Here is a 25,471-nt window from a genome sequence, read left to right on the forward strand (position 1 = left end):
GCTGCTTTCTGCTGCGGCTTTGTGTTTGTGGCAGGGACAGTCCAGCCCCTCAGTGCTCCCGGGGCTGCTGCCCAGGCCTCCCTCTCTCCTGCCCCAAAGGGTGCCCAGTTTCCCTGGTGGCCACTCCACCCCCGCAGCAGGCACCTGGCCCCTCAGCCACGCGTGACCCGGGCGGTGATGGCTGCCTTTGCAAGGCACTGAAGGGATAACCCGGGCTCTCCCCAGCTTGGGGCTGTGTCCCTGCACCATGTGGGCCGTGCTCCAGCCAGCGCTGCTCCACGAGCAGCAAATCATCCCCCAGCCTCTGCCACCTCCTTGTACGCCCAGCAGCTCCCTGCTGCACCCTTCTCCCCTCCAGAAAAGAAGAGGCCAAGCCTCTGAATGAATAAATGTCATGTTCACATGGAAGACAACATAGACAATACCAAACATCTCCTAAAACAATACAGCCTCTGCCAACGGAAGGATGCTCAGCGCCTCCCTCGCCAGCCTAGTACAAACCAGCGTCTTCAACAGTGACACACACAAACCCCACAGGCCAAACAAAGCCACCGTCATTTTCCTGCCCAGTAGCATCTGTAAACAAAAAGAAAACATCATTTGTTGACCCCGAACATATAAAAATACTATAACAAAATGAAATACAAATATATATTAGAATCTGTAAGTATTCTGTATAAAGAGATACTTTAGCGGTTAGCTTACAGCAAGAACAGAAACACAACACAACCAAGCCCCGGCAGGGCCACAGGCAAAACGAGACACGTCCCAGCTCCTCTATGCAGCAGAGGGAGCTCCCGTGGAAAGGGCATTTGTGGCAGAAACACGTCCCCTGTGGTGTTGGGAAAGTCCTGGATGCCGGTGGTAAGCAGGGGTGGTGACGGCACTCACAGAGCCAGATGCACCCGATGCAGATGCCCAGAGCCCAGCCACAGTCAGTGGTGCAGACCTGAAGCTGATGCGCTGGAGAGGTGTGCTAGAGAGACCCGGGGGCGCAGCACTGGGATGAGTTTGTCCACCTGGGTGACATGGTGTCACTGTCCAGCTGCGTGCAGTGTCCCAGGTTGGGCCCCCACCATCCTTGGCCCCCACAGGCATAGAAGCGATGCTGCTGCAGAGGTTGGGCGTGTGTGGTACAGGCTCCCCATGCTGCACCAGCAGCGGTGCTGCCCTTGCTCCTGCACCAGCCCAGAGCATCCCCCAGTGCTGCAGGCTTTGGAAAGGTGCCACCTGGGCACTGACACCCAAATCCAGGAGCTGGTGGGACCTGTCCTGGCAGTAACGCAGCTCCAGGCTGGCAGGCGTGGGCATCTTCAGCCTCTTCAGCTGGCCCTGGCAACCACAAGGCTGAGGCCCCGGTGATGGGCATGGCAAACCCACACCCCAGCTGGCCCAGCAGCCTCCTGCCCTGGCTGGCCGGGCCAGTGGGACATGGGGCACCAGCCACAGGGCACCCCAGGGGCTGAGCCTGAAGGAAAGGGGTTCCTGTGCTGCCCCACATGGCTCCCACCTCTAAGCAGAGCTGTCTGACTGGGCCAGGGGTATTCGGGGCCCTCTCTGCATTGACAGAACAGTATTGGCCCCCACAGCATGGGGCAGGGCTGGCACTGGGACCCACATGGACATCTCCACTGCTGCCCATGACCCACTCAGCATGCCTGGGGCTGCCCTGGTCCTGCTCCACCCGGCATGGCACCTGACGCTCCCACAGCGGGTTGCAGCCATGCCCTGTGCACACCAGAGCCCAGCCAGCAAGCACAGCCCAGGGGTGCCACCAGTCAGGCTGCGGCCACGGAGCTGCCACCACCTCGGGTGCTCTGGGCTCCAGCACCCCAGCCCTTGCACTGGGGAGCTGCTTGCTGCAGCTGCCATCACGGCGAGCGCAGGTCCTCAGCAGGGAGGCCAGGGCTGCTGGAGGAGAGGACAGGGAGTCCAGCTATGGGCTGGCTGGGACCATGGGATGCCAGCTACACCGTGCAGCCCTCTGCCAGCCACGGCTCACCACGGCCCACCAGGCTGAGCCACATCAATCCCCTCTGCTTCAGCCCCAGGTGTTGGAAAAGTCCCCAGCTCACCAAGCTGGATGCAAGGGATGGGACTGCCAGGGAGGGGTCAGGCAGGGAGACGCAGGCACTGCCCTCCACAGCTGCGGGGCTGCGCTGGGGGTAAGGCAGGGTCCCACCGCGAGCAGCCAGGGGCAGCTGGGCAGAGCACCCACCCCATATCCACACGTCTGTGTAGCTGCAGTTCTTAAAAAATTCTCTATCTACACATTTGCTTTGTTTGTGGGGGTTTTTTTCTTTTTTTTTTTCTTTTTTTCCTTTTTTTCCAACCCTCTAGATGCAACAGCTCTACCCTCCACCAGGCTCCTCAGCTTCAGTTCAGGAGCACCCAGACAGCAGCACCACGGCTGCGGGGCAAAGCGAGGTCCTTGGCTCCGGAGGGGGCTCCCCACCGGCCCCCCAGCTCTCCGGGGCCGGTGGCCGCTCACAGGCACTGGCTGCAGCCGCACTTGCTGGGCTTCTCCACCTCCTCCACGAAGGTCGCGCCATTGCTGCACTCGAAGGCGTATTTCCTGCGCCGGAGCCGCAGCCCGGTGCAGCAGCCAGCGCCGGGGCCGCCGCAGGTCCCCCGGCACTCCACCCAGGCCACCGGCCGCGTCGTCTGGCAGATGGCATAGCCCCGCTGCACCTGGTGGTAGTCCCGCACCGGCTCCCCGCGGCACTCCGGCTCTGCGGAATAGCGACGCTCAGCCCACCAGCCTGGTGGGGGCTGCCCCTCCAGCACACCCACCACCTCGGGCCCTACCTTGGTCGCAGAGGGCTCCAGTGTAGCCGTCGTGGCACTCGCAGGTGGGCTGGCCGCCGGGGGTGAGGCGGCAGTGGCCGTGGGCACAGGGCTGGCGGTGGCAGGGGTCGGGCGGCTCGGCGGGCTGGTTGCAGAGGGCGCCCTGGTAGCCCTCGCGGCACTGGCAGCTGTAGGAGAGGGCATCGAGGGGCAGGCACAGCCCGTGCACGCACCTGCGGGCACCCGGCACCATCAGGCACCCGCCGGTGTGGCACAGCACCAGCATGCGCGGCCCATCGGCACCCAGCACGGCGCGGCTCAGCACCAGCACGGTGCCAGCACCGGCACGGCACTGCCGTAGCACAGCCGTCGGGCACGGCCACGGCACAGCACCGCCGGCATGACACCGCCTCCACCCCCCCGCCCCAGGAGAGGGTGCAGCCAGCCAATGGGAAGGGCAGGCAGGGCAGGCAGCGAGGAGGGACAGCCAATGGAGAGGGCAAGGATGAGAGGGGTGGCCAATGAGTAGCAGCCAATAACAAGGAAGCCAGCGAGGAAGGGGCAGCCAATGAGCCAATGGAGTGGGGCGGTTATGATGGGGCAGCCAATGGGGAAGGAGTAGCCAATGAGCCAATGGAGTGAGGCTATTGCTGTGGGGCAGCCAATGGGGAAGGAGCAGCCAATGAGCCAATGGAGTGAGGCTATTGCTGTGGGGCAGCCAATGAAGAAGGAGTAGCCAATGAGCCAATGGAGTGAGGCTATTGCTGTGGGACAGCCAATGGGGAAGGAGAAGCCAATGAGCCAATGGAGTGAGGCTATTGCTGTGGGGCAGCCAATGAAGAAGGAGCAGCCAATGAGCCAATGGAGTGAGGCTGTTGCTGTGGGGCAGCCAATGGGGAAGGAGAAGCCAATGAGCCAATGGAGTGAGGCTGTTGCTGTGGGGCAGCCAATGGGGAAGGAGAAGCCAATAAGCCAATGGAGTGAGGCTATTGCTGTGGGACAGCCAATGAAGAAGGAGCAGCCAATGAGCCAATGGAGTGAGGCTATTGCTGTGGGGCAGCCAATGGGGAAGGAGCAGCCAATGAGCCAATGGAGTGAGGCTATTGCTGTGGGGCAGCCAATGAAGAAGGAGCAGCCAATGAGCCAATCGAGTGGGGCAGTTGTCATGGGGCTGCCAATGAAGCGGGGTGGCCAAAGCCCCAGGAGGGCAGGTGGGTGACTGTGGGGTACCCAATGGGCAGGGACCTTGCTTCAAGACAGCCAACGGGGCAGACAGGTCGCTGCAGGGCAGCCAGTGGGGCAGAACCACTGCCGTGGGGCAGCCAGTGGGGCGGGGGCACTCACTTGTGCCCCTGGCAGGGGCCACCACGGGGCTGGTCGCAGTGGGGCCCGTCCCAGCCGGGCTCGCAGTGGCAGACGGGGCCCTGGGTGCCAGCGGGCTGGCAGATGCCGTGCAGGCAGTAGAGCTTGCGGCAGGGCTCGCAGCCTGGCACCACCCCCGGCGTCATCCGTGTCTTGGTGAAGTCCTGCAGCTCGTTGTTGATGTAGAGGTTGCGGATGCACCCGTGGAAGCTGGTGCCGTTGAGGAGCTGCCAGAGGCGGAAGGCAGCCGAGTTGACATCCACAGGCATCCCTAAGGAGAGCAGGACCATCAGCACAACTGGATGCGCCCCACGCCCACTATCACCCCCCAGGCCCCTGTCCTACCGCCCACATAGAGGGGCGCCTCGCTGTTCAGCGTGTAGTGCTTGCCCGAGTTGTCCATGGTCATGGGGCTGCCACCGTCGATGGAGAGGTTCACCATCTGGTCGAATGTCACCAGCTCCACAGTGTGGAACTGCCCATCGTTGATGGTCTCGGCGCTGGTGGGGATGGCTGGGTCACTGGGGACCCCCTCAAGCCCATGCAATGGGGGGGTGGTCCCTGGTTAGTGGGGAACGGGTGGCAGATACCTGTAGATAGCTGAGCTGGGGTGGGTGCCGGGGTCATAGCTGACCCTGACGTGGCCCTGGTACAGCTCCACGGCCATGTGGTCGCTGTCGCCATTGTACAGCAGGATGCCATTGCCTTCAGCTGTGGAGACCTGGCAGGGGGAGAGGTGGAAGCCCACACCCCTGGGGCAGCATCCCCAGTGCCCACCCCCCTGATGCCCCCATGCCCCCCAGCCCTCACCTGCAGGGTGATATTGGCTCGGGGCCAGTCCTGCAGGTCAGTGAACTGCAGGTATGTGTCACGGTCCACAAAGTTGACGCTCAGCAGCTTCTCACACTTGGGGCCGCCGAAGCCAGGCAGGCACTGGCAGAGGGCACGGGCACCCCTCTCCACACACGGTGCCCCATTCTGGCACTCTGCTCGCTCACAGGGGCCGGGCTGGCTGGCGGTGCGGGGTGGAATCTCGCAGAGCTGGCCACTGTGGGGCCAAGGGTGCTGCTGGGCATGGGGCTGGGAAAGCGCCCTACCCCCTGCCCACTTTGACAGGGGCTTTGACAACACCGCCTTTGTTTTGGGATCCCCATGGAAGCTCTCCAGTCAGCAGCATCAGAGGGATGCTGTGCCCTGCCCTGGGGTCCCTCCCCAGGGACATTGTCTCCCCCCAGCTTCCATCCCTAGAGACCCACACACCCAGTGCTGCTTTTCCCTCTAGCACTGCAGAGGATGGATGGATGGATGAATGGATGGATGGATGGATGGATGGATGAACAGATGTGGTAGCCAGGACTGGTCCCTCCTGCACACTGACACGTAACCAACCACACCACCCCCAGTGCCCTGCCATCTTCCCAGCACTACCTGTAGCCCTCGGTGCAGATGCAGGAGTAGCCGTTCACCTCGTCCAGGCAGCGGGCGTTGTTTTGGCATCGGTGGTCCTGGCAGTCGTCGAAGTCCTCACTGCAGTTGCTCCCCAGGTAGCCGGGCACACACTCACACCTGGGGCAGGTGGGGGGCTCATGGCCGCCCCTTCCTCCCCCCTCTGTACTGGTGGGTGCCTGCTCCTCCTGGCACCCCCCAACCCCATGCCCCCTCCCCAGCCTGTGAGCTGCAGCCCCCCAAAAGCAAATCTCCCCCACCAGGCAGCCAGAAGAAAGCAACTTGGGGAGGGGGGGCTCACCTGGGCCCTTGGCTGGTGGAGACACAGGTGGAGCCATGCTGGCATGGGCTGAGCTCGGCTGAGCAGAAATCCGGTGGCTGCTCACAGAAATCCCCTGCAGGGCAGAGGAGGGGGTGCCTAGTAACTCCAGGACCAGAAGGGAAGCCCCAGTCCCCATGGGGCAGAGGGAGCCCACGGGGGGCTCAGCTCAAGGCAGGGAGCTGCCGAGCCCACAGCTTGCACCACCGTGGGTACAGGGCTGTGGTCCACCAGAGGCAGCTCTTGGCCGAACCAATAGCATCCCAGGGTATGAAGGCTCAGCTGGGTGTACCCAGACTCCAGGCGGCTGGACCCAGAGGCCATGGTGATGGGCACTGGGACAGCAGGCAGAAGAGCTATTAGCCCTCATTGCTGGAAAGGGAGAAGAACCGGGCACATCCCTCACCAGGCCTGCAAGGTTTGGGGATGGCTAGCCCTCATTCCAGGTACCTGTGTAGCGGGCAGGGCACAGGCAGGTGTAGTTGGTGGCACTGGGCATGCAGGAGCCCCCGTTCTTGCAGCTGTGCTCCTTGCAGGGGTCACTAGTGGTGCGGCAGCTCAGGCCCTCAAAGCCCACCGGGCACAGACACCTGCCGTGGGGCACAGGGCAGTATCAGGGGGTGGGAAACACAGCATTTTGAGCTGGTTCCCCAAAAACAACCAGCACAGGACCTTGGCACTGAGCATGCTTGCACACTGAGAGGCTCTGAGGAGCAGGGTTCAGTGCCCCCCAGCAGGGTTCAGTGCCCCCCAGCAGGGTTCAGTGCCTCCCTGCTGAACACCGGGCACAGGGGAGGGTGGCATCATGATACAAGGATGTTGCGTTGCCATGACAACGGGCTGAGGCCACTCAGTGTGTGGGTCTAGGCAGCTGCACAGCCCACCTCCTCACCCCCCAGCCTGCCATCTATTTTCAGCCATTAATCGCACCCCAGTTCCCGGAATGGCCTGAAGCACTCAGGGTAGCGAGGGTTGTGTGGGGGCACAGCAGACCTGCAGATAATGGCAGCAACCCCAGGGCCACATTCTGCCCCAACCCACAGTCAGCCCTGCGGCAGCAGCTGGACCCCAGCCCCAAATCCTACTGCCCTTTGCCTCTTCATGGAGGGGGGAACCTCCCCTCCCCACCATGCCCTCAGCCCAGGAGTCTGCAGGGCTGGGGGGCACAGGGGATGGAGCCAGCAGTCAGCCTTGCTGGCGCTGTGCTGGCAGAAGTGCAAGCAGGGCTGCAGAGAGCAGGCAGTATGGGCTGGAGCTGCCACATGAATGCAGTACCCCTGCTGTATGCCCAAGGGAGCATGCAGGAGGGGAAGGAAGCATCAGACTTTATCTCCATGGGATGCCAGGGCTCCATGCTGCCGCCCAAACACCTGTCTTTTGTGGATTCCCATCCAGCACTCACCTGAACCCAGCTCCTTCCCCGTCCTGAGGCTGGCAGGTTCCCCCATTGGCGCAGGGGTTGGAGGAGCAGCCGCTGAGTGCCACCTCGCAGTCCCTGCCCTGGGGAAGGATGAAGAGGTAGGAGCAAGGAGGGTGCCACAGCACCATGCCCAGCTCTCCCTGCCCCATCCTGCTCAGCAGGGCACTGTGGCGTGCAGGGAGGGGAGATGGTCCTGCAGGCAGCAAGCCCCAGGGGCAAGGCAGAGCCCCTGCACTGCCCCTTCCCCTCTGCAGGGACACATCCCCCTGTGCTGGGGACCCCGGGGACCAGGGTACCTTGTAGCCACTGGGGCAGGCACAGCGGTAGAAGCCGAGAGGGTCGTTGTGGCAGGTGCCCTGGTTCTGGCAGGGGCTGGAGAGGCAGGGGTTGCACTTGGCCTGGATGCTCAGGGCAGGAGGGCCTGCGGGACAGGAGGCACAGAGATGACCACCGGTGCGGAGCAACGGGGAGGTGCTCATTTGTGGGCACCGACATGGGAGGCAGAGCCCCAGCTGTGGCTTGGAGTGGAGCCTGCCCTGCCACAGGGCTGTGCACCAGGCAATGGGACAGCCACGAGTTTGTTCAGTCACCAGAGATTTGCCACCAGGCAGGTAAGGGGACAGAAGAATCCCCGTCCCCCTCCTCCACAAGGCACCTCAACAGATGAAATGCTGGAGTCCCCCAGACTCACAGAGCATCGGTCTGCCAGGCACGGGGCAGGAGGCAGCCTGGCTCCCTGTGATGCCTGCTGCCCTGCCTGAGGAGGGCATGGATGGACAGACAGACGGCACAGGCACCTCTCACCTTGGCACTCGAATTTCTTGGCAGGGGTGGTGAGCAGCAGCTTGCCTTCCATGTCGGGGGGCCCAGCACAGCGGGCGATGCCTGGCTCCTTGTAGCCCGTCTTGACCCAGCTGGAGAGCCAGCGCAGGTTGCAGCTGCAGTACAGGGGGTTGGCCCCGATGGCTCTGCAGCGGGAGGAAGGGCAAAACTGCACCCACTGCCCCACAGAGGAAACCGAGCTTGGAGACCTTGGGACTGGACACAACTCTATGTCACTTGGCCGTGCTGCCATGTAATGGGGGGACCCAGTGCTCCTCCATTTCTGGACTCAATAGAGGTGCTGTGGGAGGACTGGGGCACACAGCCCCACACCACTGCCCAGTCAGACCACCCCACTGACAGCCCCACAGCCCACACAGTGCCCCGTGGCTCTGTGCTGGGACTCTCCCCCCGTTGCCCACACAGAAATCCTTGGGAGTCCCTCTCCAGCACTTGGACAAAGCTGCCTGGGCCCGGCACAAACAGAGCAAAGCACCTTGAGGCTGTGCAGGAGCAACAAGACCACTGCACAGGAGCTGCAGGGCATGGACATGTGAGCAGGCTGCTGGGGACAAGCAGCAGGTCATAGCCAGAGCTCATGGGGACAGCGTCGGGGGAGAGCAAGGAATTGTTTTGAGAGAGGAGGAGGTAGGATTGCTCTGCTCCACCGCAGAGCAGGGCAGGGAGCAGCAGGTGACGTGGGAGGCTGAGTTTGGGTGCCTCTGCCTCCTCCTTCACTGCAACTGTCGGTGGTGATGGAGGGCCAGCGCAACTGACACCTGTGACGAAGGAAGGAGATGGCAGCCCAGAAGGCAGGCGGTAGGGACAGCAGATCCACCGGGGCTGACAAACCTGGTCCTACAGCACCGACAGCGCCGGCTGGTGACACAGCTCAGCCCTGCGGGAACCAGCAGTGCCGGCTGGCAGCGGCAGCCCCACGCTTCGGCACAGGGGATCAGTGAAGGGCCAGGGGAGACCAGACGGAGCAGTGCTGCTCCCAAAACCCACAGGGAGCAGGACTGGAAATCAAGGTGCTCTCTGCAGGCTAGAGGAACAGCCTGAGACCTCCAGGATGCCAGGAGCAGGACCAGCCGCTGGCTGGTGGCTGGGAACGGCTTAGCAGGGACAGGGACAGGAGCAAAAAATGACCGTGAGCAAAGCAGAACCCCCGCCCCAGGTGGTGGGTATGGGGCTGTGTTCCTGGGGTACAGGCTCCCTCAAAGAGTGGCTGAAAGACCACCAGCAGGATGCTTGATGACAGATTTGGGGAGGCTGCTGCAGGGAAGCGTCCTGGCAGGAGGCTAACGACATGCTGGCATGGGTCAGTGCCGCCCCCACCAACCCATGGCTGTGCCAGCACCTTGCATGGCTTGACCTGCATGTTAGGGGACCCCAGGGAGCTGGGGGGGGGACGACAGGGAACCCACGCCACCTCCAGCAAGGACCACAGGGACATCACAGCAGCACTGGGAGGCTCATCTGCACATCTAGCCCTGGGGGCTGAGCATGGGCAGGGCAGGCATGGCATGGCACTGCCCCACAAATGCTGCCCCAATTTACCAGCCCAGAGAGGAGGAGAGGAGGCAGCTCAGCCCCGTGGTTTTTAAAAATCTCCTGAGCCTGTGTCCAGCCCTGTGCCCTGGAGCAGGAGATACTCACAGGTGGGACAGGGAGGTGACATCCGCAAAGATGCCCTCAGGGAGGGTGGAGATGTCATTGCCATGGAGAGACCTGCAGAGAACAGAGAGGGTCCTGCGATGCCCGTGGCTCCAGGATGGGCAGCAAGGACTGTGACCGGCTGTGCTGCCCCTACCCCATGGGTCCAAGCATGGGTGGCAGAGCTGGACCCCACCACACTGTTGCAAAAGCGCCATGTGCTCTGAGAGGCTTGAAGCATCTCCCCTTGTTCCTTCTGCAGCCTGTGCCCTGCCTGCCTACCTGCACCCAGCTCCAAGTGGGCACTGGGGACACAGGCAGCAGCAGAGAAGGGGCTGAGCAGGACCATGAGCAGGGGTATGGGCAGATACTTACAGTAGCCGGAGGGAGCGGAGGCCCTCAAAGGCCAGCTGAGGGATGCACTGCAGGGAATTGTAGCTGAGGATCCTGTGGAAGGGAAGAAGGAGGCAACACAGTGCCAGGGGTGCTGCTGTGTGCCGCAAGAAGCCCACCCTGGGCTGCACACACCCCCTGTATGAGCTCTAGCTCAAACCAAGCTTCACCCAGGCACAGAGGGAAGACTTTGGTGTCCCCAGAACCCCTCAGTCTTTGAGCTCCCCTAGGAAGAGCCCCTCACAGCTTGGCTGGGCTGCAGCCCAGTATGGCACGCCGCCGAGACTGTACTTACAGAGTGGTGAGCTGGCTCATGTTGGTGAAGGAGGAGTTGCTCAGGGAATTGATCTTGTTGTTGCTCAGATCACTGGAAAACAGAAACCCCAGAGCTTGGAGCCAGCTGAACCCTGCACCCCTTGCTGCTCCCTGTGCCGTGCTCAGCTGCAGTCAGGTGCAGACAGCAGCAAAGCCTCCAAGGGAAGAGCAGGGCTGCCACACAGGATGAGAGCAGCAACACCACTGTCCCCGCTCTGCCCCATGGCCAGTGCCAGCAGAGACTGTGAGCATCCCCAGGCTGAGCATCGCCATCAGCCAGTTGTGTCCTGGTGCGGAAGGAGGACACAGAGGGATGTCAGGGGTCCCTGCACACTGCCAGGCTGAGGTCCATGGGGACAGCCCCTGTCCTCACCCACACAGGTCCCAGCAGTGGGACCAGCTGCCTGGGCTCCTGCTCCTGGCTACTTACACAAGCTGCAGGTACTTGAAGGTGGAGAGCTGCCCCGGGACCTGAGTGAACTGGTTTCCATCCAGGTAGCTGCAAGGGAGAACAAAAGCGTCTCGGGCTGGCTGAGAAGCAGGAAGTCCCTCTCTCTGCCCTCCTGTTTCTCCCGTGCATCCCCATGGACTTCAAGCTGCAAGAAGCATCGCCAGCATCACCTCCCCCCCTGCACCCGGGGCCCATGGGGCTCTTGAGGGACCCCTGGGCTGGCAGGGGAGCTAGCGTGTGAGCACATTAGCACACCCGGGGGCTCTGCATGTAGGTCCCAGAGGCAGTCTCCCAGCAGCCTGCGTGTGCGAGCACAGCCAGCCATGTGCTGCGTTTACACATCCAATGTGAGCGTGGGCGGCTGTAACCATTTGTTCCCAAGGCATGTGTGAGAGAGAGCGGAGGATGCAGAGAGGGGAGGGGTGTGCGAGACAGCGCAGGGGTGTGAGGGGGTGGTATACATATGTATGTGCACAACCAGTGTTTACACCCCCTGCACACAGGACTGCTGCCTTCCCCATCCCAGACGAGTGCAGAGCCCCTTTTGCAGCAATGGGCATCACGGTGCCCACACATTCAGACCCAGCATGGCTGCGTGGGTATCTCCCCGACACCCACAGTGACGGGTGGCTGACCCCACGCAAACCACATTCTGTTGCCCGTGTGCTTGGAGCTGGGGCTGCCTAAAGCATCCCTGCAGCATGGTGAGAGGTCATGGCAGAAAGGGGCCCGGGAGCTGGCAGAGGCAGGGTAGCCCCATCCCTGTTGCTGATGGCAGGCTGCTGGGAACCGCAGCGCCCTGGGCTGCACGGGGACCACAGCTGCAGGGGGTGGTTGTCCTACGTTGCCCCCTCGCAAGGGCCAAAGAGCAGGGATGCAGCTGCGGTGACAACACCTCTTGCACAAGCACCCTCGGTAGCGCTGAGTTGGCAGAGAGGCTCTTGTGGAGCCCCTTGCTGGGGTCAGGGCTGGACGAGGTCCCTTGGCTAGGTGGGGGTCCTGCCCCCACTACTGGGCCGGGATGGGGGTGTGGGAGGGAGCATCTCTGCCCCGACATCTGCAACCCCACAGCGGAGACCCCTCACCCAGGGCTGCAAAGTTGCTGGTGGTCAGGAGGAGAATCCGGGCATTTGCCCACCACTCACAGCTCCGTGACGTTCTTGGGGATCCCCTTGGGCAGGGCCTTGAGGTGCTTGTTGCTGCAGCGGACAACAGTGTCGAGGCAGGTGCACTCCTGCGGGCACTGGGGTCGGGGGATGCAGCTGGTCTCCTCCTGACCTGCATCAGGCACAGAGAGCCACAAATTCACTGGGTCCCAGCCCTCGGGCACTGCATGAGGCTGGATGCAGTGCCTAGGACTGCTCCCCTCCCATGCTGACCATCTCCCCTCGCCCCGAAAGCAGGGCACTGCAGGCAACCTGCTTGCAGGCAGTAGCCTCAGCCTGACAGAGTCAGCAATGCAGGAATCATTCCTGCACCCAGAAACTGCCTGCCCCGCCAGGATGGATGCAACCAGTCAGCTCAAGGCTGCTTTGATTTTCACCATTTTCAAGCAAAAATGCAGTCCCAGGGACAGCAGAGAGGAGGGTGCAGAAGAAAGGACTCAGCCCTGCCAATCCTTCTGAAATAACCTCCTTCAACCATCTCCCAGACACAGGCTAGAGGGAGCGGTGCCTGTGCTAAGCAGCTGGAGGAGATGGCATTGCTTCCCCGTTCCCTGCCACTGCACTGGGCTCCTACAGGAGAGGCGTCCCTGGGACAACCGTATGTTATCTCACACCATTAGGAAAGGCGCAGGATGCAACCCTTCAGTCTTTGACGTGGTGGAGGAGGGAAAGCAGAAGAAACGATGATTTGTTTGTAAATATTTTCCAGAGGGCTCAAAAGCTGTTCTAAATTAGAAAGTTTTTTTTTAAAAAGGCTTTTCTCTCAACACACACGCTCCCTGCCTACTCCATCTGCCCAGCTCCGGCACGTGTGCAGGCCTGAGAAGGGAAGGAGAGAAGAAGCAGGATGAATCCTGAGTGGGCTCTGCCTATACATCTGATCCTGCCAGCACTGGGGGCACAGCGTTTGCTAGCACAGACCTGCCTACACACAAGGGCCACGCAGTGCAGTGGGTACCAGCTCCTCTCCTGGCTTCAGAGCAGTTTGTGGGAATTTCAGTGCAGCTCTAAGGGCTGGGTACCAGGAAGGGAAACTCGTGCATCATTAGAGTAGGGCATTAATGGGCTGAGCAACCCCCTGAGCTACCGGCTTGTAGCAGGGCACTGCCAAACATCCCAGGAGCAGGGATGGTGCTGGGACAGGGAGCGTGGTGCCAGCCCAGGAGGAGCGGTCTGGTCCCCCCTCACCCCCAGCACTGTGGGGCCCATGAGTTACCTTCCTCACACCTGAAGTCAGGGAAAGCTACATCCTGGAGAGGGATCTGCCGGAGGAAGTCAGGGTTTTGGCAGCGTGGGTTCCCTGTCACGATCTTCCTCTTGCGCAGCCAGTCCCCCAGCCAGGCCAGCTGGCAGTTGCAGTTGAAGGGGTTGGCAAGCAGGTTCCTGCGCATGGGAGGGAGCCCAAGGGTATCGCCTGAGCAGCCGCCCAACAAGGGAACCTTCCTGCAGCCCCCTGCCATGATGGGATGGGGACAGACTGGGAGCATCCCCCGAGGGCCCAAGACGTACAGCGTCGAGAGTGACTGCAGCGTGTCAAAGGCACCTGGTGCAATGGTGCTGATCTGGTTGTCATACAGGGAGAGGAGGCGGACGTTGCGCAGCCCCGTGAAGCTGTCGTTGTGGATGCAGCTGATGCGGTTGTTCCTTAGCATCCTGTGGAGGGAAGGGGAGGAGGGCACCTAACAACCCAGGCAGGTGCCACAGGGGAAACCCACCTTGGCAGTGCCCAGGTGGTGCCGACCTTGCTGCCAGGCAGCAGGATGAGCCCAGGCTAGTCTCTGAGCAGCAAAAAAATACCCCCACAACTCTGGATACAGCCAGCAGATAGATAAGGCACTCCCAAGCTGGTCCTGCAGTGATGCACACAGCACCAGCCCAGGATCGCAGACAGGGCAGGAAGGAAGGAGCAGGGACGTTCCCATTCCTGTGCCCACAGCAGATGTGGTGACTTACAGGGTTCTCAGCCCATCCAGGCCCCTGAACATGCCACTCCGCACAGACTCCAGCTGATTGACAGTGAGATGCAGCTCGCTGACAGATGATGCCCCTTCAAATGCCCCATCCTCGATCTCCGACACCTTGTTGTTGCTGAGGTTGCTGCAGAGAGGAGAAAGCAGGCTGGGATGAGGGCTCTGCCCCAACCTCATCCTGAACTCTGCCTCCCCAGGTCCCACTGAGCACCCTGTGCTGTCCAGTCCCTTGAGGGACCCTCAGGTTGGGATGTGCCCCCCATTTCACATCCCAGGCTGCCCTGGCATCAGGATCCCAGCCCCCAGGCACTCCTGAAAGGTTGTGCGTGCCTGATACTCACATTTTCTTCAGATGTGGGAGCTTCTTGAAGATACCAGTGGCCTCCAGAATGGAGATTTCATTGTTGTTCAGGCGCCTGGGGTGGGCAGCAGGAAAAAGAGCTCAGGAGGTGGCTGCAAAGGGCCTGGTACAGACCAAACCCTGAGCCAAACTTGAGCACTGGTGATGTTCCAGCTGCAGGAAAGATAGCAGGGTGGGAGGGAGGAGGCTCTTACAGCTCCGCTGTGGACTGTGGGATACGCTCTGGGATCTTGGTGAGCTTCAGGTTGGAGCACTCAACCACACTGGATTCACAGCGGCACTTCGGGGGGCAGATCACGTCGCTGTTGCACTCACTGTTCAGCTGGTAATCCTCCGTCCCTGCGTGCCAGCAAGGGCAGCGTGGGTGGGCTCCCGTGGGCAGAGGCACAGGGGGCTGCACCCGCCCTCCCCTCCTCTGGTCCTCCCAAACCCCCAGCTGGTCTCAGTCTCTTCCCCAGCTCCCCTCATCCCAGCCACTGCACACATATTTCTCCTCTCCATGCCCAAAGCATCTTATCTGAAGGGATATTTGCCCTTGATAGAAGGGGCACTGTGCTGTCCACCACCTCTCCCCTCCTGCAACCAGAGCTGGACCCTGGGGGTGCCTCTGTGCCCATCCTAATAGTGGCATGATGGGAGATGCTGCAACACATCCTGGTACCCAGTGCTTCTGTTACTGCAGCACCTGGGAACTCAGCAACCAGAAATGACAGGAAATGCAGTGTGGTCCTGCTGTGCCAGACCACAGGGCTCTGGCACGACCACCCCCCCTGGCAGCCTGTACAAAAGGGTACCATGCACACACCCATGCACACATGCATCCAGCTCCTCCTCTTACCTGGGATGAAATACTGCTCTTTGGCTGTGGGGAAGAAAAAACCACATCAGCACTCTGAGAGTATGGACACCAGGCTGGGGCAGGGCTGAGGACAGCTGTGCCACAGGGCACCCATGATGGGGATGGGAACAGCTCTCACCTGAGCAGCGAAACTTCTTGCTCTTGATCTGGCCGATGCGCTTGTTGGCCAGGCGCCGGGGGCTGGCACAGCGGGCGCCGCTGGTCTCGATGGGGTTGGCGCGGAGGAAGTCTGCCAGCCACTTCAGGTTGCAGTCGCAGATGAAAGGGTTCTGGGCCAGGTGTCTGTGCCAGGGACAGTGGGTGACACACTGGCAGGGGCAACAGGTGACCACCAACTCTAGCCCTGGCTACCCACTGAGATGTTTCCCTCCAGCTGCCTACCCACCCAGGCACCAGAGCTGGTGTGGGCACTCACAGGGTCTGGATGGCCCGCAGGGAGGTGAAGGTGCCTTTGGCCAGGGTTTGGATCTTGTTGTCGTACAGCGAGAGCAGCGAGAGGTTCTGCAGGTCCTGGAAGGCATCTGCCCGCACACAGTTGATCTTGTTGGCATTGAGGAGCCTGGCAGGGAGGGAGGGAGGTGAGCCTGGGGACCCTGTTCAATGCACCATGGGCGCTGAGGACACCACAGCCCTGCTTCCCGGTGTCCCTGCAGCGCATTCTACCCAGCCACTGGTGCCTTACAGCAGCTGCAGGGCGAAAAGTCCCCCAAAGACGCCCTTGGGGAGGTCCGTGATCTTGTTGCCGTACAGCACCCTGGGAGAGAAAGGCTGGTGTGAGAGAGATGGGGGGGAGCAGTGTGGGGCACGGTTCCGGGACCACAGCATCCACCCCACACCACCCCACACATGCCAGTGTGGGCACTTACAGGGAGTTCAGTGAGCGCAGCCCCTGGAAGGCATCAGGAGCGATCTCTGAGATCTGGTTGTTGCTCAGGTCTCTGAAACCCAAAGCGAGAAGGTAGCCTGGTCCCTTTTTCCCTCGTCCCATAGCCTCATCCTCCTGCTGGGCCAGGGGAGCACCCCCAGCACCCAGAGCTGGGGGTATTCAAGACCCCACCCCAGTGCTGCCATGTGGGGCACCCATGTCATGGCAAGTGCCCCGTGACTGTCTAAGTGCGGGGCTGCAGGCTCGTAGCAGTGGCCAGCAGGGTAAAGGGTGCTGGGATTCAGGGTGAGCAGGTAGAAGCTGCACACTTACATCCTTCGCAGCTTCTTGTAGGGGGAGAAGGCACCTGGGGGGATGGACTTGATGCCGTTGAGCTCCAGACGTCTGCAAAGAGAAGTGGGAGAGATGAGGAACGTAGGCCTGGCTGAGCCCCAGCATGCCTTTGACAGGGCTGGGGGTCTGCAACACCCCCAAGCTTACTGTAAATTACCTTACTGGAGTGGCACCATTCAACCCAGGGACAACTTGCAGCCTGCGGTTGGGGCTTTCTCCATCAGGGAGGGGTGCCATGGGTGGGGATACCATGCTGGCTGGGCTGGGGGGACCACCTCCTCCCCACCAGCACCCTGGGTCTGGGGGCACCTGCTGCCTCCCATGTGCTTTGTGCACTGTCCCAGCAGGGGCTTTGCACCATAATTGGATTTCCTTAAGGCGATTATTTCTCTATTTGCATTTTTAATGCAGCTAAATCCAGAGCTAAATCTGGGCGGTATGGTAGAAGAGCAAGGAAGCCTGCTGCCCCGTGGGGTGGCTGACCTGTGGGGCTTGCCCCCATGCCCCACTGCCTTGAGCCACCCACAGCCTGGCAGTGACAATGTGGGGCTGTACTCACATCTCTGTCATGGTCTCAGGCAGGTTGGCAGGGATGGCCGTCAGCCCTTTGCCCCGACAGTCCACGATGCCGTTGCTGCAAGTGCACATGGCTGGGCAGGAGCCAGAGGACAGGCTGCAGAGCTGGGCACGTGATGGGTCCGTTTGTCCTGCCAGGAAAGCAGCCACCATGGCAACTGCAAAGAGCTGGGCCAGGCAGGTGGGTGGCAGCACCCCAAGGACCCTGGTGGCAGCTCAGCGTGCTGGGACAGCTCGTGGCACTCTTGAGTGGATGCACAAGGTCCTGTGTGCCCCAACCCTGTGCAAAAGGCACACAGCTCCAAGGGCAGACTGATGCACTCTTTGTCACACTGATAGAGTGGTGGTGTCCCCACACCAGGGACAGTGCTGACCTGAGCCAAGCCCACGGCATGCATCCAGGCTCTGAGCTGAGGCACATGGCAGGGAGTGGAGGTGGGCTGCACTGGTGGGACAAGCTTTGTCACCCCAACCCCTGTCCCTGCCCTGGCTCCCATCACCTCCCCTGTTTCCCTCACCGGAGCAGCTGAACTCATTCTTCTGGATCTCAGCCACGTTGAGGCCGCGGAGCTGGGCTGGACCAGCACACTGGGTGAAGAGCCCAATGGTGGGGCGCTGGCGCAGCCACTGCGAGAGCCAGGCCAGGTGGCAGTCGCAGAAGAGGTGGTTGGAGTGCAGGCGGCTGTGGGTGGATGGGGCAGTCAGTGGCCAGAGGATGGCTCCTGCCTACTCCACTGCTCTCTGGCTGCCCCAACCTAGCTCATCCCAAAGGCTGGGGACATACACAGGGGGACACGGAGGAGCCTGAGAGCATCTGTGCTGGTTGCAAGGCCACCAGCTTGGCAGTGCTTAGGGATGCTCTGCAAGGGTGTCCCCTCCATCCCCTCCCCACAGTGCTGTCCTAGCGCTGCTGGGCCGCTGGCACTGGCAGCAGAGCTGGGGACAGCCCACTCCAGCCTAGGGGGTCCCTACCACCCCCACAGCCCCAGGACTCACAATGTCCGCAGCTTGGGCATGTGGTTGAAGCTGGACACAGGGATGGAAGTGATATTGTTGTTATTCAGGGTCCTGCAGGAAAGCAGAGGGAGGAAAGTCAGGGCAGCCAGGCCAGAAATGGGAGTGTGAGAGCACCAAACTCCTGGGGGCAACAGCACCCACCCATCCCCCGGCACAGAGTGCATGGATGGAGAGGTGAGAGATGGGGACAGCCCGAACCCCTGGGCAGGACCTGCTGCCTTTTCCAGGCTTCTCCCCTCCACAGCCAGCTGCAACCAGGTGGACCCCTGGGGCAGGATCAGGCCCTGGAGCACAGCTCTACAGCTGTGGCACCAGACCCCTATTCAGTCCCTCCTCGGGGCCAGGGAGAGATGGCACACTGGGGATGTCCCTACAGTGCCACAGGGAGCACCCAAGGACACCCTCAGCCCTCATGGGGCTTGCAGGATGGAGGCTCCAGCTGGCCCCTGGCCACTTACAGGACCTCCAGCCCCCGCAGGGCACGGAAAGCCCCATCCTCAATACAGCTGATCTGGTTCTTGTCCAGTTGCCTGCAGGAGAAAGACAGAGGGAGCATTGCTGGGACAGCCCAAGCAGAGAGTGACCGGTGGCTCCTGATGCCTCCTGCCACAGAACCTGACCCCAAACTCCCTCATTCCCATCCCTGCCGGGACTCACAGATTCTTGAGGTCAGTGGCCCCGCGGAAAGCTTTCCTGGGGATGGCCTGGATGAAGTTCTCGCTCAGGTCCCTGCACAAGAAAGAGGCAGGAAGGAAAATTAGCAGCGCCTGCAAAGCACTATGCCCCATGGGACCAGGGCATCCACAGGCAGGGGCATGCCCCAGCACCCAGTGATCCCTCAGGGGCTCTGGGAAACTGTAATTTGGCTTCAGGTCCTCAGTTTCCCACTGGCCTGCTGGCTGTCCCAAGGCAAGTCTGGCTCCATCCATGGTGGGTGCAAGTGGCTGGGGTTCCCCGGGCACTACTGTCCCCAGCTCTAATAAGCAGAACAGCAGGGCAAAGCTCTGGGAAAATCCTCCGTACTTAAATACCCTCTGACTGCTCTAATTACAGGTCCCTGCTGATTAACTGGTAATTACACTTAGCGGCTCCAGGGCTCCGGCAGGCATTCCCATGGAGCCTGCCCTGCACTTTAGAGGGCACAAATAAGCGGGTCATTAATTACTTCATCACTATACAGCACCGTCTGTGTAATCACCTGCTCTGCAACGCTGGGGCATGCTAGGCCAGTGCCAGTTCTGTGTTGCAGGGCTTGCAGCAGGTCAGATCCTCCACCATACCTGGGCTGGCTTTGAATGACCATGATAGCCAAAAATCTCACTGCAAGTAGGGTCTGAGTGGACCGGCTCAGCTCACTCCATCCCTGGGGGGACCTGCCTATTGTATCTGTGCCCCATGGCTCCCATGCAGCTATTCCCTCTCCCACCCCAAGGGCCAGGAGCTCCTCTGAGCTTGGCAGGCTCCTGCATAGCCTGCTCCCAGCCCCATGCCAGTGCAGCCCTGCTCCAGCCACCCACGGGGCAGGAGAACATGTCCACAGCTCCCTCCTGGCACAGGGAAACTGAGGCATGACGTGGCATTTGTCCTATGCAGCAAGTCCCTGGGGGAACGAGGAGCAAGACCAGGGCATCCTGCACTGATTAAGCACTCCCCAGCATTACACAGGCCACGCAGACACCCCCATCCCCACCCGAAGAGGTGGTTTGGGGTGTCCCTGGGTGCCAGCATTTCGCCCTCATTGCTCACCAGCTATGCTTCAACATAACGGAGCCTGTTCACTACTGATATCCCAGAGCAGTTGGGCTGGCTCAGGATGGAGGCACAGCATCCACGCTGCTCCCTGGGCCCTCATTTCTCCCAGAAAACAGGCTTGGCATAACCCACAAGCTGCTTGCAAGAAACCTGGAGGTCTCCAGATTGGGACTTCACCCTGGCCAAAAGCTTCACTGCTGCAATGGGGAATGTTCCCAGAGGGAAGCACCAGCATCTCTGGCACAGCTGCAGGAGGAGAAAGAAAACCCAGGGACAGTGGGCTCCCCCAGCACTCCAGCGGGATGCCCAGCCACCACAGAGCTGCCGTAGGGCACTGGAGTGATGCCCCACGCAGCGTGCAGGGAGCAGGGGAGCTGGTGCATCCCTCTGGGTCGCTCCTGAGGAACCAACGGCAGCCGGCAAAGCACCCTTGCTGGGGCAGGGGAAGGGAGATGCCGGCCCTGGAAGGGCCCAGCTCCCCTGCGAGCAGCCGGGCGCGCAGGCGGCGCAGTTTCACCGCTACCCGCGCGGCGGCACTGCCAGGCTGCCCGGCCCGGGCTGCTGCGCTGCCTGCTCCGCCTGCGCTGCCTGCTCCGCCTGCGCTGCCTGCTCCGCCTGCGCTGCCTGCTCCGCACGGCCCCGCCCAGCCTGCCCCGGCCCCCCACAGGGCTCTGGGACGAGCTGCCTTGAAGGGATCGGGGTCACCTCGCACTCTCCAAAGGGGAAGGAGCTGACACCTGCCACAAGCTCTGACACCCCAGCACCCCTTCAGATGCAGACACCTTCTCCCCATCCTCTGCTGGGGATGCAATGAGTCCAGGGACCCCCAGGAATCGCACTGACCTTTCAGAAAAACGCAGCATTGCCCCAAATCCCCTTTTCCCTTTGGGCTCCTAGAAGACAGAATCCCCTAGAAAACCCTCCAGAAACCGCCAAATGAAGTTCACTGCTCTTGCTAGCAATGCATCCAACGCATCGCACTCCCCCCCGGCAGCTGCCTGTCCTCCAACATTAAACTGGTCACAGCGGGGCCAAGCATGGGAGCGCCCACCATGCCTCAGTGCTCTGCACCCCCCGTTCCAGCTCTGGCGATGCCTGCCCAGGCAGACCCTGCCCGCAGCTTGTTTGGTTCCCCCATGGAACTTTGCTCGTGTTTCTCCACTCACAGCACATGGGAGTCCCAGCACACCCGGGGAGTAAATCCAGGCGTCTGTCTGCAAGCTGCTCACTTACAGCTCGTGAAGGAAACACTGCTAGAAGGTTGCAACTGACTTTGCAAGGCTTCTCCCCTTCACAGCTTTTCATGACAGTCACCAATGAAGTGCTGCCATTTGGGGTACTGAAGCCAAGAGGGACAGACGCTGGATGCGAGGGTTTCAGCAAGGCCCTGGTGCTGGGCTTACATTGCCGGCACAGTTACACAGCTGACGGCACCAGGACAAACACATGCTTTGCCTGCGGGATCCTCGGGCCCGGCGTTGGAACAAGGCACGGCCCCTTCCCTCCTGGTGTTTCATAGCTCCCAGCTATGTTTGCTTTACACTTTGGCGCCGAAGAAACAGCAGATGGCACGGCTTCTCCTCGCTCCACCGCGTGGCTTACGGCACCCTCGGCGGCTGCGCCCGGTGCCACTCGCACCCCGCCAAATACAAGCATGTCACTGCCATCGCATGTGGTGTGCCAGCTTGCAGTGGTGATCACAAGCACTGACAGGTCTGACAGCCCTGCTGGGAACCAGCCGGCGGACAGGCACAGAAAGAGGAAGGGGAAAGAAAGCAGCCCCTGCCCTGTTGTCACAACCGCCCTTTCTGCCTTTTCTAGTCTCACTTCCAGGTATTTTCCTAAAGCTCCAAGTTTAGGGGTTCCTGGTTATTGAAGCCAGGGGATGCCCAAGCAGCTGGCCCATCCACAGTGCCATGTCCTCCCATCCCTGTGCTGTGGGAACGCAGCCGCTGGAGTTTCTCCCTGCATGGCCCAGGGTACAGAGGGCTCTGTTAGTCCTGGGGGTGCAAAGGGGGAAGGATGACAAGGGGTGAGCAGATGATGGGGGAAACACACAGCTTCCACCCTGCAAGTACAAGAGGATAGACATCTGTGCTTGGGCAGACCCTCCGTGGTGGCATGCATGCCCAAATGGGAAGCTCTCAGCAGCCTATCTGCAAAGCAGAACTCCCACTTGCTCCCAGGAACCCTCTGCATTTCCATCGCTTCTTGGCCCAGCCCCATCCCAGACCCCTTTTGTCCCCAGGCTCACCTCCCACAGAGGTTTCCAACCCAGCAGTTGCCTGCTAATTAGCAGCAGCCAGCTCCAGCCCACAGCTGTGCAACGGGGAGAAGGAAGGCACCCACTTTCCTGCCATGTCCCCTAAAAGCCTGATGACTGGGCTATGTCCACACAATTCCCTCCCTGGCTAGGCAATGTGGTGGATGGCAGTGGTTAGGGATTGGGATTTTGGAGACGTCCCTGCTCCGGTCTTATACCTTGCTACCCTGCCCCACTGCGTGCATGATCATTGTTGGGTCCCACACCTGGGTCACAACAACCCCACTACAAGCTTGGGAAAGGGTGGCTGGGAAGCTGCTGGGCAGAAAAGGACGTGGGCGAGCTGGCTGACAACCAACTGAATGTAAGCCAACACCATGACCAGGTGGCCAAGGCGGCCAACAGCATCCTGGCCTGTATCCTAAACAGCGTGGCCAGCAGCACTAGGGCAGTGATTGTCCCCCTCTACAAGACAGACATCGAGACGCTGAAGCGTGTCCAGAGGAGGGCAATGAAGTGAAGGGTCTGGAGCACAAGTCCTGTGAGGAGCGGCTGAGGGATCTGGGGCTCTTTAGCCTGGAGAAAAGGAGACTCAGGGGGGACCTTATCGCTCTCTACAGCTGCCTGACAGGGGCTGTAGGCAGGGGGGGGTCGGTCTCTTCTCCCAGATAACAAGTGACGGCACAAGAGGAAACGGCCTCAAGCTGCACCAGGGGAGGTTTAGATTGGATAGTAACAAAAACTTCTTCATGGAAAGGGTGGTGAAGCATTGGAACAGGCTGCCCAGGGAGGTGGTGGAATCACCATCCCTGGAGGTGTTTAAAAACACATAGCCGTGGAGCTTAGCGACATGTTTTAGTGGTGAGCTTGGCAGTCCCAGGTTAATGGTTGGACTCGATGATCTTAAAGGTCTTTACCAGCCTAAATGATTCTACGATTCTGCGTTTCTATATCTGTGGCGGGTCTGGAGGTGCCCCCGGTGCTGGCTCTGCTGGCAGCCAGCAGCCCTTGCCCCAGCGCCACCGGCCCTGGGGAGCCTCGGCCAGGAGCCAGGCGCGGGGGCTCGGCTCCCTTGGGCTGGCAGGGGCTCGGCAGCGGGAGCCAACCCCCCAGCACGCCGCCCTGCCCGGCGCTTAGCGGGGCGACCGAGCAAAACTGTTCGACATGGCTTCCCAGTGGGGAGCCCACTCAGGCAAACAAACCCAGGCGGCCTTAATCTCCCCGGCAAGAGCCCGGCGGGCCGGCGGGCGGCCGGAGGGAGGGGGCCACGGCGGGCTGCGGCGGCCGGGCAGGGAGGCCGGGGCTATTACCACACTCTCATTCTTTCGGCTAATCCTGACTTCACACTTTAACCTGATTGAGCCTTGTTTGGCGAGCCGGCTCCCCACACGCCGCGTGAGGGGATTAGGGCCGGACACAGCGGGGAGGTAATTGCTTCCCAGTGTTGCTGGCCCCGCATCCCCAAGTCCCCCACCCCCTGCCAAGAGCGCTGGGGCGGCCTGGCAGCCCTCCGGCACAGCGCGCCCCTCGCCAGGCGGCCCAGCTTGGCAGCACCTGCCGGGGCTGGCTCTGCTGTCGCTGCGCAGGGACGTCTCACCCAGCGCCGGCAGCCATCAGGGCACCTCGTCCAGGCGAAAGCTGCAGCCCATGCGGTGTCCCAGCCGCGCCAGCGAGGGCTGCTGCAGCACACAGTGGCAGGCCAGCGGCTTTCCACCCAGCAGCGTCTGCGTGCCCAGCACCGGGTGCCGGCGGGTGAAGCACAGGGGGTTGCTCCCACCTTTTAATTAGTTTCCTACCCGGTTTCCATGCTGCAAACTCCTTAGCACCTGGAGGTCTCCCGGACCCCCTCCCGGTCACTAGGACAGATCAAAGGCATTGAGCCCCCAGCTGCTGCCAGGCCGCTGCTCCCACATTGAAAATGCATGGCAGGTCCCGCTCAGAGGCCGGGTGCCTCCCTCAGCAGCAACTCTCCACCCGCGCTAGGACCAGCTGCTGCAGGTACCAGCTCAGCCACAGCAACCGTCCACTGAGTCTTGAGCAGGCAAGGCAGTGCCCTTGCAACCAAAGCCACACAGCCCTGGGCAGCACCGTTGTTTCAGGCTGGGATAGCTGCTCCCTGGATCGCAGCCTCAGCGACGCTGTGCCAGAGGAGGCTGTGCCAGGGTGCAGCCAGCACTTCCCGAAGCAAAAGGGCCAGCCAGGGACTAACCAGCAAGGACCACAGCACCAGCAGCTATTAAGCAGCCCACACGCAGGGGTTGTCCCAGCACAGCTGCCCAGGGCAGAGGGATGGGCAGAGCTGAGGCTGCCTCAACGGCACGCACGGCTGTTCACACACCACCTCCACTGCTTGATAGGTGACAATGGCAAAGGGACAGAAAGACTCCCGCATTACCCAAGATTGATACACTAATGAGCACTCACATTAGTGGTCAACAGCCCACAGTCCCCCCCAGGGTTTTGCACTGGTGTTTCTCAGTGCAGGGGAGGAGCAGCTGCACCCACTCTTTGTGCAGCGTCAGCACCCACAGCCCCGTGCTGGAGGAAACAAGCATCACCCACGTGTCCCAGCTGTATGATCTACTTGAGGTGATGGACACAAGTCCCCAGTGCTGCAAGGACCCAGCGCCCAAGGAGGGGTGGTCCCAGAGGGAAGCTGCTTGCCACAGGTTGGGGGCAGCTGCCCCACTGCTGCATCAGTAGGATGCTGGGGTAATGAGGCAGGGTTTTGTCTGCCATGTCACCTGTCCCCATCCCCAGCACTGGCTTGAGTGGGGTCCTGCAGCTCCATCTCAAGTTCAAGCTCCCATGGCGTGCCCCCAGCATTATGTCAGGCTGTTTGATTTTTAATGGGCTCCATTGGCCCAGCTGCCAGCACACTCCATCCTGGCCAAGGGGGATGAGGCAGACCTCCCACCTCCTGCACCTCTGAGTCACTCCACCATCCCCAAGGTCACTGGGAGCCTGCCTGCTGCCGTCTGCTACCCACTGTGACCACAGCCCCCAGGGCTGATGGTGTTTGCGCAAGACAAGGTGGGTTTGCACAGATGCAAGCAAACCAGAGTGCAGCATGGTGGGCTCAGCATGAGACCCTGACACTCAGGAAAGTGATGGTGGGGTCTCTGGAAGTGGCACCTTGGAAGGAGCCAGAAAGAGAAAAGGGACGGGATGGAACAGGGTCCAAAGACGCACAGTGAGGGGGGAAAAGGAACATTTTTCACTGCTTTTCATGACACCAGAGCAAGGGATGACCAGCGCAATCACAAAGGCAGGCTTAAAATCACAGCTAAAAATGACTCCTTCAAATCAGGTGTCGT

At 61.2% G+C, this 25,471-nt stretch overlaps 1 protein-coding gene across 1 annotated transcript in view; it reads right to left on the bottom strand.

Annotated features, from left to right (window-relative positions):
• Positions 1–378: 378 nt before the first annotated feature.
• The window catches only part of SLIT1 (slit guidance ligand 1), a 65,346-nt gene continuing 40,253 nt past the window's right edge, over positions 379–25,471 (bottom strand). The window contains 33 exon segments of the mRNA XM_040607374.1: positions 379–2,732; positions 2,809–3,020; positions 4,132–4,420; positions 4,495–4,649; positions 4,740–4,870; positions 4,960–5,197; positions 5,578–5,715; positions 5,897–5,990; positions 6,365–6,504; positions 7,317–7,414; positions 7,631–7,755; positions 8,139–8,302; positions 9,816–9,887; positions 10,188–10,259; positions 10,501–10,572; positions 10,951–11,019; positions 12,117–12,249; positions 13,354–13,520; positions 13,647–13,790; positions 14,091–14,234; positions 14,449–14,523; positions 14,663–14,807; positions 15,307–15,330; positions 15,446–15,609; positions 15,743–15,886; positions 16,010–16,081; positions 16,194–16,265; positions 16,526–16,597; positions 17,106–17,253; positions 17,641–17,804; positions 18,119–18,190; positions 18,598–18,669; positions 18,797–18,868. Of these exon segments, the coding sequence (XP_040463308.1) occupies positions 2,488–2,732; positions 2,809–3,020; positions 4,132–4,420; positions 4,495–4,649; positions 4,740–4,870; positions 4,960–5,197; positions 5,578–5,715; positions 5,897–5,990; positions 6,365–6,504; positions 7,317–7,414; positions 7,631–7,755; positions 8,139–8,302; positions 9,816–9,887; positions 10,188–10,259; positions 10,501–10,572; positions 10,951–11,019; positions 12,117–12,249; positions 13,354–13,520; positions 13,647–13,790; positions 14,091–14,234; positions 14,449–14,523; positions 14,663–14,807; positions 15,307–15,330; positions 15,446–15,609; positions 15,743–15,886; positions 16,010–16,081; positions 16,194–16,265; positions 16,526–16,597; positions 17,106–17,253; positions 17,641–17,804; positions 18,119–18,190; positions 18,598–18,669; positions 18,797–18,868 (4,198 nt within the window). The 3' untranslated portion in view covers positions 379–2,487.

The sequence above is a fragment of the Falco naumanni genome, chromosome 9, assembly GCF_017639655.2.
Source record: "Falco naumanni isolate bFalNau1 chromosome 9, bFalNau1.pat, whole genome shotgun sequence".
NCBI lineage: Eukaryota > Metazoa > Chordata > Aves > Falconiformes > Falconidae > Falco > Falco naumanni.